Source organism: Otolemur garnettii, unplaced genomic scaffold (assembly GCF_000181295.1).
Source record: "Otolemur garnettii isolate 467f Iridium unplaced genomic scaffold, OtoGar3 scaffold00005, whole genome shotgun sequence".
NCBI classification, from domain to species: Eukaryota; Metazoa; Chordata; class Mammalia; order Primates; family Galagidae; genus Otolemur; species Otolemur garnettii.
The window spans coordinates 22,679,021-22,695,271 of NW_003852400.1; the positions used below are offsets into that span (position 1 = coordinate 22,679,021).

Sequence of the window (16,251 nt, forward strand, 5' to 3'; positions counted from 1 at the left end):
CTGGAGATATGGTTGTGTAGGACAGACTCCCATGCTGGAGATACGGTTGTGTAGGACAGACTCCCTCACTGGACATACAGTTGTATATCACGATACTTTTGAAAACCCCATGCTCATTTATCTCCACCAGATCAGACCTTGTCATATTCCTCCACATGCCTTGTGAGCATAGAGGTACACTTGACTGTGGGACACACTATTTTGTCACTCTTGGCAGCATCCTTACTTTATTCTCAATGTCTTCTCCTTGGTTTCCTTTCCTAAACTCACAACTGCTAGAATTACCTTACACAGGCTGGTGCTAAGCACAGCTTCTCTAGAAGCAGTTCTGACATAAAAACTGAGGACTTTAGGAAGTATGAAATACCAGTGGAGGCAAGAGAATGTATGTCAGGGCTATTAATTCATCAGAGGTCGCAGTCAGGTTGGTGAATAGCTTGACTGTGATTTTGGCATTCTTTCAAAACAATTAAAGGCCTCAATTTTTTTTTATTAATTAACCTAAATTGTGGGTTAAAATGGTAATTTCATGAAAATATACTTGTGGCTAGTCCTATATCATCTCTTAAAAATAAAGTGTGTTTTGGCTACAGCTATAATCCTAGCACTCTGGAAGGCTGAGGTGGGAGGACAGTCTGAGACCAGGAGTTCAAAACCAGCCTGAGCAACAACAAGACCCCATTTCTACAAAAAAAGAAATAATAATAACCAGGAAAACTAGCCAGATGTGGTGGGGCACACCTGTAGTACCAGCTACTTAGGAGGCTTAGGCAGGAAGATTGCTTAAGCCTAGGAGCAAACTGAAGTTGCAGTGAGCTGTGATAATGCTTCTACACCCTAGCCTGCACAACAGAGTAAAACTCCATCTCAAAAAAAAAAAAAAAAAAAGTGTATAGACGTCAGTCTGCAAGAGGGCAAAACAACAGAAACATATACTTTGGAGCTATAGGTTAATACTTTATATCCTACTGTTTGAACGTATCAGACATAGCTAGCTAGCTGAAGAAATCATACTATAGTCAAGGAATAGATCACTTGCGCATGAAGTGTGACCCAAAGTGGCAAAAACTTGCCTAGATTATTTCTCTCCGCCATTTACTTCTAATTTATTTATGAACCTTTGACATTAGCAGATGTTTCCTTTCAGACTGGAGAGGTGTAAATACATGATATAAACTGTGCTTTGCAGTCCTTTAGCAGTAATGTCACAGTCAAATGTGAGAATTTCATGGGGAGACCCCTGTGTCTCCCTTACTCGTTACCTTGACTTCTTTAGGATTAAGCTCCTGGTGGCAGTCGCCCGACTGGAAGAGAAGAGTGAGTGGTTTCTTCTCCAGAGACCAAGTACTTGGGTTTTCCAGTTTTCCCAGGCTGATCTTGCTGCTGGGTGAAAGGGCAGAAGCAGCTAATTGACGTTTTGTAAAGTACTGACCTTATGAACAACAGTGACTGTGTGATAACCGTGGTTGGTATGAACAGTGATCAGGTGAAAGCAGTGCTGAAGCCTCATTTCCTGTCCTGTGCGTTTGGCATTAATCCGTTCATTCATGTATTCATTCAACAAATAGTTATTAAGCACCTACTGTATATCAGGTGTTGTCCTAAAAGCTGAATGAATATATGTAATGATAAACAAGATTCCATTCTTTCCCTCAAGGAGTTTTCATACTAGAGTCCGTCTGTCTGCCACCATCTACCCCTGCCACTGCCTCTCCTCCTCCACGCCCCGCCCCACTCCGTAGTCATTCATGTCCTCCTTCTCTCTCTCTCCCAAGTCTTGCTTGTTTGTAACTGATCTTGCCTCTCTGACACCACAACTACCGCCATCAACAACTGGGAAGCCCCTACACTTTCTTGCACTTTCCACACTCAGGCTCCGTTGCACTTGGACAGGTGTCAGAGCAGGAGGCGCCTCAGCTCACTGACTCAGTCAATAAGGGTTACCAGACAGTGCCGGGAGGGGTTACGGGTCTGGTCCTCAGTCTTCTAAATCCAAAAACTCAATAACATACACAGATTTAGTCGAGCTCAGAGTGACTGATTCATGCTGTTCAAACTTAGAAAACACTGATTTTGAAACCAGAAGATAAACTTTCTGATTTACTTCAGGAAGTACAGATGACATAGTAATTAGCATTTTTCAGAGGTTCCATTCTCTGTTTTCTGGTGGGTAGGCTCATAAATTAGAAAGTTGCTCAGTAAGCCTAAAGTTAAAATAAAAGTAACTGGATGTATGTGCAGAAAATGCACCTTCGGTTAGGTTTAAGAATCGTCTGTCTCGCTGTGCCAGCACTGTTGCCACAGCTTTCTCATGTCCCTCTCTCCTCCCACCGAGTCCCTGATAAATGGACCTCAGTGTTATTCGAACTTCAGGGAGCTCCTATGCTCTCCTTGTATCATTGCAGAGGCTGATACAGTAGAGATTAACAGAGTGGGCTCTACCTCCATTACTCTCAGTGAACGTTCAGTAAAGCCCTGGAGGTCCTTGCTATGCCAGACGAATCCAGTCTTCAGACCTGGGCTCAAGAGAGTTTAGGTGTGGCTAATCTGTGGCTAGATGTGTTCAGATATGTACTTCTTACGACTAAATTGACACATCAATAAAGGAACTAGATGGGTTTTATTGATACAGGTACAAACCTGACCCCATGTTTATACTCTCACCTAACCCTCCACTCCAAAAACATCCTAACCCTTCTTCAAAGCCCAGCCTGAATCTGACCTCCTTTCATAGTGAGTCCTTAGGCACACCCACCCCATCCTTATTACTCTCCTTTTTTCTGATTCCACAGACTTCTTCCCAATCTTCTGCCCCTGATGTTTTGTATATAATAAGTGATCTCATTGCCAGTTGTGAGCCAAATTTTTCTTATTTATTTTATTACTCTTTGTGTTCTCGGTCCCTTACAGAGACCGTGGCATGTAGTTGGTGCTCAATAATGTTCTTGGATGAATTACTTAGTTTGTCTCTGCACATAACCAATGCAGGTCTTCTGGAAGAGGGGCCATCAGTGGAATCCAGGCTCCATTTGTTTTTATAAATGAAGTCTTCCTGGAACGCGACCACACTCTTTCAGTCACCCGCTGTCTACGTTCATGCTGTGCTGGCAGCGTAGTTCTGACTGACTGGGTATCTCACAAACCTAAAATCTTCACTCTCTGGCCCCATTTATAGGCAGAGTTTCCGGATCCCTAGTCTGAAAGTATATTTTCTCCCACTCAGCATTACTGGATAAACTCTAAAAGTGACTTAGTCATTGGTTTCATTTGGGGGGAACTTTGTAAAAGTAATATACCAACTTCACTTGTCTCTGTGGTGCAGTCCGTTAGCACGTTTGGCCGTCAGCCCAAAAGTAATATGCCATGACTTTGGGTCTATTGAGTTACTACAAAGCTGATTAAGTTACAGCTGTAATTGATTGCAAGCTTGGGGATACTACTCTGGTTACTGTAACTGGAGTTAGGTATTTTCTAAATGGTGTCAATAGCACTATTTACAAGTCGACATTTTTTCTTGTATTTGCGAGAACTCAGTGAAAATTGGGCTAGAAGGAGTCCCATTGAAACTGGCTAAATGATGAGCCCCTCACTGAACATGAGTTACATTAGAAGGAAAAGATCTTGTTTCCTGGGGTTTGTAAAACAGGCTATATGACAGTAAGAAACATGACAATATTTTTCTCTTTCCTGTTAGTGAGCAGTGTAATACTAAGATTTTGGTTTCTAGGTACAGAGCACCAGGCCTTTTTTCAGTCAAGTTTAAGTAGAATAAATTAAGCACTATCAGTTCTCTACTCACAATAACTACAGATTATTACCCTAAGATTACATATGTTTATTAACACATTGCCTGACACAGAATATACCCTCAAAAGTACTCACTGAATTCATGTCATAGTAAATAGAATCCAGCTTTTAAAAAGCTTTACAGCATTTCTTTTCTTTTTTTCTTTCTGTTAATTTTTTTCTTTTCTTCTTTGCTTCCCTCCCTAACCTCTATCCCTCCTTCATTCCTTCAGTCTCACTGTGACATACATCCAAATGCAGCCTCCAACTCCCGGGCCAAGGTGATCCTCCCACCTCAGCCTTCTGAGTAGCTGGGACTACAGGCATGCACCACCATGCCCAGCTATTTTTTTTACTTTTTGTAGAGACAAGATTTGCTATGTTGCCCAGTCTGGTCTTGAACTCCCAGGGCTCAAGTGATCCTCCTGCCTCAGCCTCCCAAAGTACTGAGTTTTAGGCAGGAGCCACTATACTCAGCCCTATTTCTTACTAATATGTAGCAAATTGGGCCTTTGTAAGTATAAATATAGTAAGATTATGTCATTGCTTAGGAGAGAAAAGACATATAGGTAAAGAATGCCTATGAGGTGGAATGGTGGCATGAACAGAGCCAGGCACACATAATATGAATTTAAAAGAATGGGGGATCCCACCCTGGCTGAAGGAGTCTGTTTATGCAGGGTAGAGTGGTCACACACAAAAGGGAGTGGGTAGGTTAAGTCTACAGCTCCAGAATTTAAATATCTCAGAAACTTACCAAGACATTTGAGCAGAGGAATAAAAAGGAAATAATACTAGGTATGGTGAAGCTGAGTTAGGAGACACTGAAAGGTGATTGCCTCTAGAAGGAGCAATAGAGAATGACAGGAAAGAATGATACAAGAACCCTTGACACGTTACACTGACTAGATAATAGGGGGGAGAAAGTGAGTTAAATTTACATCATGGGCTTTCGAGCCTCAGAACATATGGTCTTGTCATTAGCAGAAAATAGAAAATCAGAAAACATTATGGGGGGAAATATGATTAACTCATTTTTTTTTTCCACAGAGGAGGTCAGGGCTCAGGAAAGAAGTCAGGGGTAAGAGATAGATTTGGGAGTCCCCATCGTAAAGGAAGAGATAGTCAAATGTCTTATTCCAGTGAGACGAGGTGCGTGCAGACCCGAATAGACCTTAGGAATTGGCTATCAGGAGCTCATTTATTACCTCTGAAGAGGAAAACCAGGCTGTTGAAGCTTAAGACTTCTAACTGGTCACAAAGGCAGTATTCGAAAGATTTCAAAAAGTCTAATGGGAGTCTTATATAAAGCTAAATACAAAAAATTATATGTTTCTTTTTTTTTTTTTCCTGAAACCACACCAGTCCAATGTTGGTGTTTAGCACATTAGAAGTTATGATGTGCATTAAAGGTGGATTTGGTTGATTTTAAATGAGTGAGTGCATTACTCTGTATTCTTACCTCTTAGTCTTGTGGAAGTACACATCTCAGTGTTCCTTGGAACACACTTTGGCAAATGTGTGAGATAATGCTATGAAGTTGCCTTCCAGCAGCCTCTGTGATGGGCAGAATCAGGCTTTTAGTCTCAAAATGTCCAAATAACTGCAACATTAATAGGTTATAGAGTGTTTCCATGTACATTGTCTCAGCTGGTCTCCTCACCACTCATTATAACATCTCTCAGCCACCTCTAATTCAGAAAATAATTAGGTGTCTTCTTTTAACTCTACAGAGTCCTAGCCATTAAGAGTTGCTTTAGGATTGATCTGGAAGAGCCCAGCACTTTCTTTTCTTCCCCTTCTCTTAAGAAAATTGAAATTCCACTTTTTTTTTTTTAAATGCCCATTAGCAAAATCACCTTGGAAGGTGTTTACACCCTGTCTATGGATTTTTTCCTACGTGATTATGTCACATCTCTGGCAATTTAATAGAATAACCCAGAGAGTAATGATGCAAACATCCATAAAATATATTTGAGCCTTAAAGTGGATTTTGATATGGTTATATTTTTTACTCTTGTATTTCATTACCTACATTTCAAGGAATTGATTATTGCAATCTGAGTAGCATTAACTAGAACTAGGAAAAGCTCATTGTTAAAAATCCTGAGAGTGTTTGTCACTGTCCTGGGCTGCTTTAGAACTTGGAGCCTAGATTCCTAAACCAGAGCTGTGTGTGCACAGATTTTTAAGGATGGATGTCAATGAGTGTTTAGAAATTTCTTCTGAGGTAAACAAAATAACTTGTAAGGCTAATTGAACATTTTCTTAGGACTGTTCTCTGCACAGTCTATGCTAGAAAGTTCCTGGAAATTAAAAAAAAAATTAAAAGATAAGAGGTAGAAAAACACACACCAGTTTCACACATAAAAACACATCACATTTAAAACGCCATTTGTTAATCATTTCAGATAACTGGCTAGACTGAGACAGTGAATAGTATCCTTTGCCAAACAGTTTCAGGTAGCACCGCTGGAGTTATCCACCAGGTCTGAGGTGGGATCTCCTTCCCACACTGCCATTGAGCTCCACTTGCAAAGCCTCTCTTCTGATCATTTTTTGGCATCATTTGGAGGGTCCCCTTGCCCCAGCAGCTGCTCTCCTTGAGTGCCAGCAAAACTCAGAGAGGCAAAGCTCAGTCAGCTCCAAACACTGAGGAGAGTTTGGCATCTTCCACAGCACAGCAGGCCAGCCAAGTTGCACTCTGAACCAGCTATTAAGAAGGCCCTTTCATAGATACCAATGTGGCATAGCTGAGCTCGCTCCTGCTTAAGAAGTCTCCTCTGTGTCTCACTCGCCCTTGTCCCTGGGCTGGCCACAGGCCATGAGCAAGGGAGAGATGAGAAGGGAAGACCCTGACTCTCCCTCTCCCCTTTAGTCTCCCTGACTCTCGGGGGCGGCATCTGTACTGGGCTTCAGAGATACAGGGGAAGTGGAGTGGATTCCCAATGCCAAAGGCAAGAGGTGCAGAGGACAGAGCCCAGGCCAAGAGTCAGGAGCAGAAAGGGAACAAAAAGAAAGTCACTTTGGCCCCTGCTTTGAATGCCGGGAGAATTTGGTAGTGTTTATTCTTGCTTAGCTTGTTCATTTCAGTGGGTTTGAAGCTAAAACTCTTTGTGGTGAGTGTCAGGCCTTTTCTGTCCAGCAGGACCTCTCCTGCTTAACTGAGTGGTCCTCAGTGTAGCTGTGTTATACTTATAAAAAGGCATTCATGGCTCGGCGCCTATAGCTCAACCGGCTAGGGCGCCAGCCACGTACGCCTAAGGTGGCGGGTTCGAATCCCCAGCCCAGACCCGCCAAAACAACAATGACGGCTGCAACCAAAAAATAGCCGGGCGTTGTGGTGGGCACCTGTGGTCCCAGCTACTTGGGAGGCGGAGGCAGGAGACTCGCTTGAGCCCAGGAGTTGGAGGTTGCTGTGAGCTGTAATGCCATGGCACTCTACCCAGGGGGACAGCTTGAGGCTCTGTCTCAAAAGGAAAAAAAAAAAAAAAAAAAGGCATTCATTATTTTTTTTTTTTAACAGTTAAGAATTTAGACAAACTCCTTAGATTCAGAGATGCACTGAGTTTTGATTCATGGCTTTAAAAATAATAATAACTGATCTCTTTCATAAATGTATACATCCTAGATGGTGCCAAAGGTCCCAAATCATTAAGGGCATCCGGTTCATTGGTGGTGCACGGAGGAAAAATTAAGCGGAAGTTTGTGGATCTGGGGTAAGCTCTTCATGATGTAAAAATCAGGCCCTCTGTAAACGGAAGATTAACAGACAATTTCAGCTTCCCCTTTCTGACTGTGTGCTGTCATTATAGGGCCCCTTTGCGAAGGAATTCCAACAAGGGAAAGAAATGGAAGGAAAAAGAAAAAGAAGGCAGTAGGTTTTCTGCAGGTAGCAGGTATGAGTAGGTGATTAAGAACACAAATTTATTTCTGTACTTAAACTTTCTGCCCCCTTTTACCATTGTTAACCAAAATCAGTGCTCAGTATTTTTGAGCCAAAGTCATATGCCTAGAGTAGAGGTAAAAGAAAAATTGCACCATCTGTTTATATTTGTTTTACTCTACTTATAGCCTGTATCTATCTGACCTTGGGCATATCCATTGGTTCTTCATTGCAGAATTATGATCACATGAATAATTTCAAGAAATGTTTGTCTAAATACAGAATAAATAGATCTACGTCTTACTTTAGACCTATTTCAGATTTTTTGCCCAGCTACCCACCATATTAGTGCCTTCTCTTTTTGTTAAATTTTAAAAGAGTAATTTTTCATATAAGTACCTTGTTGACATTCAAGACTGTCCTGTTCATATGCATGTTAGAATGGCCACCATCTCTTGCTGGACTGGGCTATTTAATTGATTTTGCAGACACTATCAGCTGTGCTCCCTGTCCAGTAAAGGCTACTTTTCTATGGAGAAGTGAGCATTGAACAAACAACACGTCAAGTTTTCCCAACTTTATTCTGAGACCACATAATTTTAAACTTAGGTTTGTAGAGGGAGGGAGTACAGCATAAAGCTTCAAAGTCCAACTGCTTGGGTTTGAATCACAGCTCTCCATGTTTTCCTTTTAAATCTTGGACAAGTCAGTTAGTCTCTGTGCCTCCATTTTCTCATGCAAAATGAGGGTCATAATGGTACCTACCACTTAAAGATAGTGTAAGGATTAAATGAATTTTCATATAAAGTTTTAAAATGGTACCTGGCACATAGGAGGTATTAAAAAAATAACAAAGATAACAGATTGCTGCTATCATTATTATTATTACAACTATTTGCAAGTTACAAAATAGTTTTATATTTATCACTTCATTTGATCCTTACACTATTATCAAGAGGGCAGATAATAGCACCAAACTTTATTGATGAAGCAGTTCTCCTTTATAGAATTTAATTGAGTTGCCCAGGGTCACGCAGGAGGTAATTAATGTCAAGCTGGGGCTTGTGCCTCCCGTGTGTAGACGTCTTTCCAGCACACCATGCCACCTCCAGTTACTTATGCATCTAATGTTTTTTTTTAATGAAATTTGGGAATCATCTCAATAGCATAGACTAAGAAACAGAAAAAAAAATGCTAAAAATAAAAGACCCTAAAATCACTTGAGGATCTCTGATCTTCCTCTTTGGTTGTCACCTGCTGTTTCCTTTTCTTTTTCTCTCTTTGTACATACACCTTGTCGAGAAATGTACCTTCTCCCTGGGATCACAGGAGAATGGGGTGGCAGATGAAGAGAGAGAATTACCAAATTAATTATTTGTGTTAGTCTGGGTTTCCTCATACTTGACAGTGGAGAAAGGGACAACAAATGTTACTGAGGACAGTCACCTCTGGAAAAACAAAGATAAATCTGAGGCCATCTGAAGCTTAGAAGCAATGTAACTGTGTATGGTTTTTAGAGTGAGGAAAGACAGTCTACTTTGTGCCTTCAAATTAAGAACATAAAACTATCAAACATACTCAGGAAAAAAAAAATGATGAAACCGTTTAAGGGAGAGAGATGCATAAATATACAACAGGAGAGAATCTCAGACCTACCAGCAAGGACGTCATCCTTCCTTTGGTTTCTGGGCTTCAGAGGCAGCAGTGCCTCTCACCTGTGAGGCACCAGCTAACAGGGATGCTAGAGGGCAGAATGTTGAATTGAACATTTCATCATAGTCCCCAGAGATTATCACCTTCTTGTATAAATTGTGGGTGAGAATCAAGCAAATCTTGATTGTGTTGGTGAGTGCTCACCTAATGCAGGCAAAACCACAGAGAGTCAAGGGCAGATAGTCATCAGCACAGTGCCTTACCAAAGGCAGTGCCAGCTTCTGCCCCTACAGCCAGGCATCTAGCTTGGCTGCCTCACCATCCTGCTTTTTAAAATTATTCCCTTGAAGAGAGGGTCTTGCTCTGTGATCTGGGCTGGTATACAGTGGCATTATCATAGCCTGCTGCAATCTCAAATTCCTAGACTCAAACAATTCTCCTGCCTTGGCCTCCTGAGTTGAAACAGCAGGTATGTGTCACCATGCCTGGCTAATTTGTTGTTCGTTTGCTGTAGAGATGAGATTTTGCTATATTGCCCAGGCTGATCGCGACCTCCTGGCCTCAAGCAATCCTCCCTCCTTGGCCTCCCAAAGTGCTATGATTATAGACCTGAGCCACCGTCTCTGTATCTTTAGAACATTAACTCTGGAGTCTCCCTGTTTCCATGGTCACAGATTATTCCACATGTATCAATGCTACAAAATAGTTTTCAATTTAATCATAATTTTATGATTATTTATAATTACAGTGGAATTTGGGGAGGATGGAAAAGAATTCATGTAATTGAAAAAGCAGAAGAATAAGGGAGAAGAAAGATATTTGCTATTGCAAAAATATAATGTTTGATCTATCACAGTAATTGGTTAACACTAAAAAAGAAAAAAATTCTAATGGCAACCTCTGTGCTCCTATATGGATTGATAACGGGCCCAGAACCCTGTAAGACATGTTCCAGGGAGAAAAGAATTCCTACCTGGTGGAATCTTAGTGTACTTGCGTGGGTTTCGTGAACCCCTGCTGGTACGTGGGCTGTAAGTGCCATCAGCGACAGGGTCACGCTGCAATTGTGGAGGAGAACCAGGAATAAACTCACCGCCTCGTGAGGCTTTCTCTGAAAAAAGAGGGAAGAATTCATGGATTTAAGTTAGTAACCTTATCTTTTAGACATCTTATCCCATTCTTATTAGGCTGTTAAAAATCTGATGAGATCTTCAGTCAGTGATAACCTGTGGCTGTTAATTTTTAAAGAGGGGAGACTTTTGCTGAGTTTGGCCTGGGTTTTAGTTTTTTTCTCTCCACAAAGTAAAGAGTTTACTCTGTTGTGTCCCTTGTGGACGCATAATGACTCAGATTCCTGACCAATGTGAGACAAATAGAGAAGATAAGTGAACTTAATAATAATGAGTAAATAAACCCAATCAAAGAAATAGGATTTGATTCTGTCCCTTTTCCAATGTTCAGTGAACACTCTGATGTACATAGGCAGCCTCACAGATAACAAAAGCCAGCAACATTTAATTGTCAGACCTTTTTCGTTCCTTAAAAGATATACCAAAGGGGAGGGGGAAATAAAATACTCTTCTCGATTCTAGAGTAAGTAGCCATTGGTGTCCGTGGGGTACCTACTTTGGAGCTCTGTAGAGAAGCTCCCAGTGACTCTAGTCACTGAATGGAAATTCCTGTGAGCACATGGTGTATCTCAGGTGGTGGTCTGCTGGGAAAGTGATGGGAAGTGATGAATTCACCTTGAAAGTGTGACCGGTGGAAAGAACACTGAGTTGGAATTCAGGGTACTAGTCCTGAGTCTCCCATAGGCAAGCCTCTGACTTTCTGGGACCTTGTTTTCCTATCCAAAAATAAGTGGATTGGACGAAAACTCTATGGTCTCTAACTCCCTATTCATCTCCATGTGTACTGTCCTATACAGTAGCCTCTGGTCAGATACGACTTTTGAGCACTTGAAATGTTCTAGTCCATACTGAGATAAGTGTAGGAGAAAATGCACGCTAGATTCAAAGACTTAGTATTTTAAAAAAAAAAAAAAGGAATGTGGAATGGCACCTGTGGCTCAGAGGAGTAGGGCACTGGCCCCATATGCCAGAAGTGGTGGGTTCATACCCAGCTCTGGCCAAAAACTGCAAAAAAAGAATGTGAAATATCCTATTAATAATTTTATAATATTGATTACATGTTAAAAATAATTTGCATTTGGAGGGTAAATAAGATACATTATTGAAATTAGTTTCACCTCTTTTTTCATGTGGCTACTGGGAAATTTAAATGTACATGATGGTTCATGTCATTATTTCAGATAGTGTTGATCTGTATCATTCTATGAAAAGCAGATCCTCCCTTAATTTCTAACTCATTCACTTGGTCTGTACATTAACAAGTATTCATTTGTAGTTTATTATATGCACTCTTTTTTCAAAAATAATCATTTATATACAAAAGTACATGTCCTACAACAAGATAATTTCCCTGTAAATTGAACAGGGAAAAATGAGATAAAGCAAAAAGTAAGTAAGGTTGGTACTTGAAACATCATTAATAATACCTTCATACTAACTATAACAGTGCTCTTTCAATGAAAGCCAAGAGCACAGTGTCAAAGTGGTTAAAAGCCCAAGTTCAAATCCCAGCTCTACCACTTACCACCTTGGGCAAATCACTTAATCTCTTTGTGCTTCAGTTTTCTCATCTATAAAATGGAAACATATGCCTTTTCAGGTTGTTGGGAGGATTTAGATCATCACATTCAAGTATATTTAAAGTTCTTGATAGATAAAAATGGTTGTAGTTATTACATAGTATTTATATGTAAAGCAGGTTTAGTGGGGAGGGATATAAAGCAAAGTATTCTCTCCATGTGTGTTTTGCTGGCAGTCCTGTTCATCCAAAGATGACTTTTCTTACATTTTGAAGAATGAAAGGACTATATGGATTATGCTTCGGGCTGTTTTTCATAGGATGATATTTCTCTCGAAGAGGCTTTAGATAAATCATGGTATGACAGCGATTTTGAAATTATATCCTGTGTCAAATCCCTGGAGGGCAGCCCTGCCCTGTTGCTGAGTAAGGGCAGAGCCCCTGCTTAACAGTCATCTGAGCCGGGTGGAAACACACCCTCATAAAGGGGTTGAGGGTAGAGATGAGCGCATGTGAGGGAGTAGAAACATCTCCCCTCTGCATAAGCCTGGGCCAGTGAAAGCGGGCACTTCTTAGAGACCTTTGAACAATGTCAGCTTAGCTTTAGTGGTGCAGACTTACTCTGTTGTAACTATCTATCCCTTTTCAGCTGCACTTATCAATTCAATATTCAGTTTTCATTTTAAGTACTGTACTTCAAATGCCTAAAACTTGGCAAAGTTATATTCTTAGCAAGAAGATACTTCTCCATACTTAAAAAAACTCTTGAAAAATCTAAGAAGTTAATGCTGTAACTGCAGTGACTCTAAACTTCCCAATATAATCATCAGTGTGATTAACTTATTTTGTACATTAAAATGCAAATTAAAATGAGTTTAGATCATTAACATGAGGATAGAATCAGTGGACAGATTTCTCGCTCAGATTTCTAATAGTAAAAATGTTCCTAAGTACCTAAGCAACATATTTGTCGTTCCTAAACTTAAGATTTATGTTTTAATGGCATGGTTTTTATTTACATGAGCCTTGTGCTATTACATTTTAAATAATCCCAGAGTGGGGAAGACTCATTAAGGGAAAAATTCCACTATCTCAAGTGAGTTAAGGTTGAACACGCTACAATGACTATCTCAGATGGACAATTGGTTATTGATCAGAAATTCAGGATCATGATCTAGAAGCAAGATATATATCCTGGTTGGTTGGCCCCAAGCTGCACATGAACACAGGTTTCTTGTACCTGTTATCCATTAGAGTCTCCAAAAGCCCTTTTGATGGGGCTGGCTGGTCAACCTTAGACTCCTTGGTGGATGTTAGAATCTTACAGAATTATTTCCTTTGATTTAGATGAATGGAAGTCTGCAGCTCTTCCTCTGGTTGTAGCTGGCTTTCTCTAATTAACATCCTTTATATTCTTTTTATATGTTATGTCTTCTGGCACTTTCTAAACTCTAAATTGTATTTCAATGACATCCAATTAGATTCTGAGTATGTCACATACCTATATTCAAAATTAAAACAACAACAAAAATCACCAAAAGTAGCTGAGCAGTTTGATTTTGGGGTGCCAGCCACAAGAAAAACTGATTTCAAGATGGGGGTAAACAAGTTAGTTGCTCTATAGAGTTATTAGCCATAAACCATTTAAATGCCAGGAAACAGCTACCCTCAAAGTGACATCTTTGGGTTATGGAGACTGACTTTGAAAACATTCTTTGTCCCAGTTTCTAACAATAAAAGTGTCAAGGATATGGCAGTGGTTTGTGATCCTTGTTTTTCCAAAAATGATAGTAACATTAAAGTATAGCTGAAAAAGAAGATGAAGCATAGAAAACCTATTTGGGTCCTCTGAAAATTATTTTCAGTTCCATCAAAAGTTCATTTCTGCCAATATTGATTTGGGGGATGAAGGAAGGAAGGAGAAAGAGAAAAACAAGAGAAAAGAAAAGAAGACAGGTACAGTGTTCACCACGGAGGTGGGGGACACACTTGGAACTGTGACCCACGCAGTACTAAAAGCAACTCATGTAACCAAAACCATGTAACCCTGTAAAATTCTGAAATGTTAAAAAAAAAAAAAAAAAAAAAAAGGAAGAAAGGAAAAGAGGATGGGAAAAATGAGGGAAAGGAAGAATTTGTGTTATTTCTAGCACATTTCTCCACAAAATAAAATGGACCATATGAGTGGTCAAAATAACATAACTGCTGCCAAACTCTTTTTCTGCTCTTTTAGCCCCGAGAGTTCAATTTATCCAGGAGAAAATGTCATTTATTTTAGAAAGCATGTCTGGTAAGCTGGTAGGTCTATAACTTTAAAGTTATAGAATGATTCTTTTTTAGATGAATATTTTATTCTCTAGGTTGAAGCAAATGGAAGGATACCACTGTGGGGTTCTTTAAAGATACTGGGAAGCACACAGGCTTATATCAGTTCATGGAGTTTTAAAGTCACAAATTCAGCAAGAAATGAGGGAGGCAGGAGTCAGCCTGAGCATGGCCATACTCTTCAAAACACCTTAGAGGCAGGTGGTTTGCAACTGCGGAGACAGTAGGTGTCTCTAGGAAGGGAGGTCTCGCTGCTTTCCACCTGATTCTTGCTGCCTTCTGTATATTATCGTGATGTGGAAAGCTGGAGAAAGAAAGCCTCTGGGTTTCTATGACCTCCCTCACCACTAAGTGACTCTAAGACCTGTGCTCAGTGCTGGGTGCACAAGTCCACATGGAGTTATTGGTCTTGAATATTTTCCCAGCAGAGAGAATTTTGTGAGAGAGTTTAATTAGATGTGACTTTCGGTTGTTTTTTTTCCCAACTGTTGCCTGGCCAGGATTTGGATTACCATAAGTCCTTTCTAAATAAAGCAATAAAATGACAACATTAGGAAACAATATTCTTATTTTCTCCCTATTTTTTTTTAAAGTCAAGATGGTTATTCTTAGAAACGTTGCAAAGGCAGTTCACTTGGGAGCAGAAGATTTTCATGCTGCCATTAATTGTGGTCTATTTATAAACTTTAAAACAGTGTCCATATATTTAAGCACTACCATACTTTGTTGGGATTGTGAATGGAACTCTTAAAAAATTGCCCTGATTCAGAATTTATAACCGGGGGGGATAATGATCATCAGGCCCAGTTATTAGAGAGTGGGACTACAGATAAAATATTTTTATGTTTCTATGCAGTTAGAGCTTTCTTACCATTTTTATTAGTATGTGGGAGCTGAGCTAAAAGACAAGCCTTAGAAGTTAAATTATTACTGGATGGTGAGAACTCTAGAGAGATTTACCTCCCCAGAGGTATGTGGTTACATTTGAAGGGGGTGAGAAGTGGGGCCGGGAGATGAGACCCCAGTCTATGGAGACATTCCCAGGGTTGTACAGCTGATGCCACTATATTCCAAAGGGTAAGAACCCAAGATCCTTCCCCAGTTGAATTGCTTTACATTGAAGATGGCTCCCTCCTCTCTCGAGGGCCTGGGGGCTGTCATTCTCCTGTGTAACCATCCAGATTCATGTTTTTGGAGTTCCTCACCTACATGGTAGACCCAGTGTAGAATGACATCTGATTCTCATTGCTTCACCCTGAGAGGGGTGTGGAGAATCAGTTCAACAGTTTTCTGTGAGTAAATATCAATCTGCTCTGCTCCAGAGACCTCATATTTGCATTCAGGATAATACTGGTAAATAATAGATGGTAAAACTTCAGGTCAGCTCAGACCTGTGTGAAAATGCAGATTTCTTCACTCCCATTCCCCAGAGTCTAATGCAGTACGTCTGGGAGCTCATAACCTGAGTGTGAACAACCCCTGGTGATTCTTACCAGGCTTGTTTGGGAAACGCCACTCTAAGCCACGGGCCTCGGGATCAAAAGTGCTTCTTAAGAGTTAGATCTGCTTCTGCTCGGCTCCCTTCAGTTCAGCTATTACGCCACCCAGGTAGTATGTAGGTGGACTTAAGGATACAAATTTTTTTGTGTGTGTGATAAGGTAAATTTGATTTATTGATGAGTAAACTCTTTTTTTATTTTTTGAATTAGTATGAGGGTACATTTGATTAGGAAAACTTAGCCTCCCTTCTTCTTGAATTTAATTGCTTGTCTCTCATGTGAGCTCATAGTTGTTAATCAATTTTTTGTTGTTGTTTAGACTTCAGGATGAAATTGAAGATTGAGGTATCTCTGGTTGGTCTTTAATATCCTTGCAGAATCCTTCATTCTGTTTTGTTTTTCAAGAAATACACTATTAAAATCATCCCATCTTCTGAAATTTTTAGTGTGACC

General features: G+C 40.2%; 1 protein-coding gene across 1 annotated transcript in view; it reads left to right on the forward strand.

Annotated features, from left to right (window-relative positions):
• PPP1R9A (protein phosphatase 1 regulatory subunit 9A) overlaps positions 1-16,251 on the forward strand; it is a 300,931-nt gene that overhangs the window by 276,720 nt on the left and 7,960 nt on the right. The window contains exons 14-15 of the mRNA XM_012811566.2: positions 7,418-7,505; positions 7,602-7,685. Of these exons, the coding sequence (XP_012667020.1) occupies positions 7,418-7,505; positions 7,602-7,685 (172 nt within the window). The remainder of the gene's footprint in view (positions 1-7,417; positions 7,506-7,601; positions 7,686-16,251) is intronic.